Source organism: Amphiura filiformis, chromosome 16 (genome assembly GCF_039555335.1).
Source record: "Amphiura filiformis chromosome 16, Afil_fr2py, whole genome shotgun sequence".
NCBI classification, from domain to species: domain Eukaryota; kingdom Metazoa; phylum Echinodermata; class Ophiuroidea; order Amphilepidida; family Amphiuridae; genus Amphiura; species Amphiura filiformis.
The window spans coordinates 54,377,603-54,381,491 of NC_092643.1; the positions used below are offsets into that span (position 1 = coordinate 54,377,603).

The 3,889-nt window shown below is 37.5% G+C and overlaps 1 protein-coding gene across 1 annotated transcript; it reads left to right on the forward strand.

Moving 5' to 3' along the window:
* The first annotated feature begins 68 nt into the window (after window positions 1-68).
* LOC140136205 (uncharacterized) lies at window positions 69-3,098 on the forward strand. The gene is made up of 2 exons (XM_072157922.1): window positions 69-1,227; window positions 2,248-3,098. The coding sequence occupies exons 1-2, from the start codon at window positions 171-173 to the stop codon at window positions 2,409-2,411; spliced, it is 1,221 nt and encodes a 406-aa protein (XP_072014023.1). The 5' UTR covers window positions 69-170; the 3' UTR covers window positions 2,412-3,098.
* The last annotated feature ends 791 nt before the right edge of the window (window positions 3,099-3,889 follow it).

Genomic DNA, 3,889 nt, shown 5'->3' on the forward strand with positions numbered 1-3,889 from the left:
ACAATAAATTCGTTCTTGGGTTCCTCGTCTGTTGTGTTGTCCTTGCTTTGCCATGTATTGTTTACTCGTGTGTATGGATATACCTTAAAGTAAAGCTTTCCAACGATGACTATAACAAGAGCAACTACTTGAAAAGCATTCGACCAAAGTGTTACTTGTTTGTAATCCTAATGCTGTTCGTCTCTTACCCCAGTCTGTGTGATGTGATATTGTCATTATTACCAATGACTTGTCAAAAATTCTGCGTTGATGAAAACAACCTTTACTGTACGCATCTAGTAAGATCAGATTACTCTATCGAATGTGACACACGAAAACACAAGAACTACATCAACTCAGCTTATGTCGCGTTGGTTTACGTTGTTGGGTTCCCTTTGGTGGTGCTCTGTGTGATTTTGAAGAATTCTCCTCCTAATTTGAAAGCAATCCAAGGAAATCAAGAACGTGAAGACGACAATGATTCCAATTGTACAGAATCAACATTCCTTGAAGATGATGATGAATACAATAACAATAACAGGAGAGAAAACCATCTTGATGAGATAGATAATACCGCTGTGGAAAATGAGAGCACGGAAAACATGGCATCAGAACAGACTGTTCTCGAAGATAGTGACAATACGCAGGTGACGTTGGAAGCAATCCAAGGAAATCAAGAACTTGAAGCCGGTAATGATTCAAATTGTACAGCATCAGAAGATGATGATAAAGACGCTACCAATAACAAGAGTGAACCTAATCTTGGAGAGATAGGTAACGCAGATGAGGACAATGAGGAGATAGAAGACGTGGCATCAGCAGAGACACCAACTGTTCTCGAAGAATGTGACAATACGCAGAAGAACAATGACACTTTGCAGTATCCATTGTATATTCGGTTTCTCTGTGAGAACTATGAGACAAAATATTGGTATTGGGAGATCGTAGAGCTATTCCGTAAAGTGGTACAGCCATCTCTTATAGTTCTTTTTGGCTCAGGGGATCCCCTTACCTTAGGAGCTACTATAGCTCTGTCAATGGTGTTAATCACAAGTCATGCCTATTTCAAACCGATGAAAGATTCCTTTGAAAATATGCTGCAGATGACTTCTCTTGTAGCTATCTTTCTCAACATGCTTTGTGCTGAGGTTCTTTTGGTTCCACTTACGGACCCATCTGGAAACCGACAAACAGCAATGGCTGTGTTTATAATTGCACTCAATGTGTCAGTTGTGCTCCTCGCCATCGGTAAGTAAAATACACTTTAAACTTTCACCCTAAGGTTAAATATTGAATCGAGTTTAACAAATAAAATGAAAATGGAAAAACGAACAAACAAACAAACCAAGCAACAACAAAACAATAGCAAATTACAAAAAAAAAAAAACATATAAAATGGCACTTTATAACCCACATATTAACTCTAACAAATTGCTATATGTGTGTGTCATCATCAGGAACTTAACATGACTAACATACGTATCAAGCGGTAGTGCATATTCTTCAGAGGATAAAATGTATCCAAATTATTTGAAATTCTTTCTGATTACCAGTAACAGATCACATCACAGTCCATGGGAATTTGTACTTTATAAAATGTGTCAAAACTTGAGACGCATAACAACGTCGGTAATAGTTTATTTGTTTAATTATAATGAAAGACAGAGATAAAAAGATTTTATCGCGTCTGACGTCATCTGTCAATCAAACTCGAACACGGTTTGTTTACAGGTGTCGTGATGATAACTTGCTGAACGCGGCGGTATAACCGGCGCCTTATTGTTAATTTTGCACCTTCAAATACAAACCATCGCAAAAGTTAGGTCTTTATAGTAGGAAACTTTCTTTCGCGAAGGCACCATGTCAACAATGCCTAGAAAAGTTCCCTTTTGTCTTGTAAAAGTACGTAATTTTTCAAATTTTCCGCTATCCCTTTTCTCCGACCGGCACCAGATCTCTGTCTTTCATTTTAATTGATTTAGATATCTTTTGTACAAGACACAAACATAGCAGGGTAAGGGCACGTGACGATGCAATGGTTATTCAGCATGAGTTGCCGATAGAGTATTAGGTGAAGGCGTTTCAATGAAGATTGTTAATATGGGTTTATAGCTGATTTTCAATATATCTTTTTTTATCAATGAAATCCTAGTTTATGATTTATCATTGTATCTTGCAGTGAATTCAATTCTTAGAGGAATCAAGCATTTTTGTGTGTGTCATATGTGTAACTCTGTATAATAACAATTTAATCATTTAATGTTGCAGGTAACTCAATTATGATATTGTGGAGGTCGGTGAAGCAACATGGGTGTAGTGGCGCATGTTCCTGTCAAAATTGTTTGTCCATCGCAAATAGAATCCTTTCTAGTGTTTCTAATGGCAGTCGTCACAGGCCTGCAAGTAATGGACATAATCCTGCACCAGTTTAACGAGCAATGAATGTAACATTTTGTTTGGTGATAGGTGTAGAATAAATCGAAGGTTGTGACGAAGCATGTAAAATATTGAGGCAGACGTTATACAACGTGCAACTAAGATGCAATGACCTTTGTAATTTCCGTTTGCATTGTGGGGAGGGGGATAAAATGAAAATTTTAATGAACTTTTTGTATCTAGTACGCTAAAGACACATTTCCGACGGTTGTAGAAATCTCCGCATTTTTATGGTGTTTGTCCTTGCCCTTATTATAATGAAAGACAGAGATAAAAAGACTAGGTCGCGTCTGAAATTCTGACAACTAGACAGAAATTGCCGTACTGCGCAGGTCGGCAACCAATCACGGCGCGCCTTTGCCCTGACGTCAGACGCGATTTAGTCTTTTTATCTCTGTCTTGCTTTTTTTTTTATCTAGGAACTCAAACCCTCCTGGTATTGAGATAAAATAGTTAAAAATAAGATAGTTTTGTCACTAGGTTCTATCTTTATATAGAAACACATTGGTGCCAGGAAAGTAGGAGAAAACAGAACACCTGTAGACATTCAGTAGCTATCAATATAATTAATTGTACATGTACAATTATAACTTGCTATAAACGGAATTTTTATTTTACCAATATTCACGGTATGTTATATTATCTGATGTTCGTGGTGTTTGTTATAGCGCATTAAAGTATTACCGTGCACTTATTTTTTGTTTGTACAAGCTTTATCAAAATGATTTTTCTCGACATATTATTATGAGTCATTTTAGAGAAAATATTCAAACATAAATTCTTTGGAATATAAATATACCGATAGAAAAAGTATATAAGTACTAATTGATCTGATGATTTATTTGGAATTTGAAGTTGTATTTTTGAAATATTGTCCTTTGAATGAAGGAGGGTGATACCGCGAATTTCACTCACACCGCACTGCTTGCAAGATATATGACACGAGTGCTTCCACTGTGCCAAGCAACACGTCAGTTTCTGTACTTTGCAATCATAATTTTTTTCAAACAATGTAATACTGAAATATAATACTAGGGATGTTAACATGTTTAAAACAAATACATGTTAATTCAATCTGGTCAACCAGACAGATTAACTCTAGCGCCCCGCTCCTGTTGAGGGACGGTTGTTCAGCTCGTACCCACACTGCTTCTTTGATTCCACGTTCAAACCAAGGTGGATCACGGTCCAAAATGACAACGTCGTCAATGTCGAAACTGTTTGTAGACAGCTGAATCGTCACCACTTGAACTGGCGCGTCTATGTTGGGACATACGAATCTGCAAGGGTTGACCTGTTTCGCCAATGTAATGTAACTCGTTAGAGTTAATCTGTCACGTGGTTGGGATCGGGTCATCAAGCAACTTCCTCATCGGATGACCCTAAATCATCCACCCAGCTGAAGGCCAAAGGTTCTGGCCGCAAGGTCTGTAATTTCATCTAGCCAAAAAGTGAGTTTTTCTGGTTGACCAGA

Bases quoted from the DNA above. Each gene is read 5' to 3' on its own strand.
- LOC140136205 (XM_072157922.1), top strand. From the start codon at position 171: ATGCTGTTCGTCTCTTACCCCAGTCTGTGTGATGTGATATTGTCATTA. The intron at 1,228-2,247 runs GTAAGTAAAATA...TTAATGTTGCAG, and splicing joins AGTTGTGCTCCTCGCCATCG to GTAACTCAATTATGATATTG.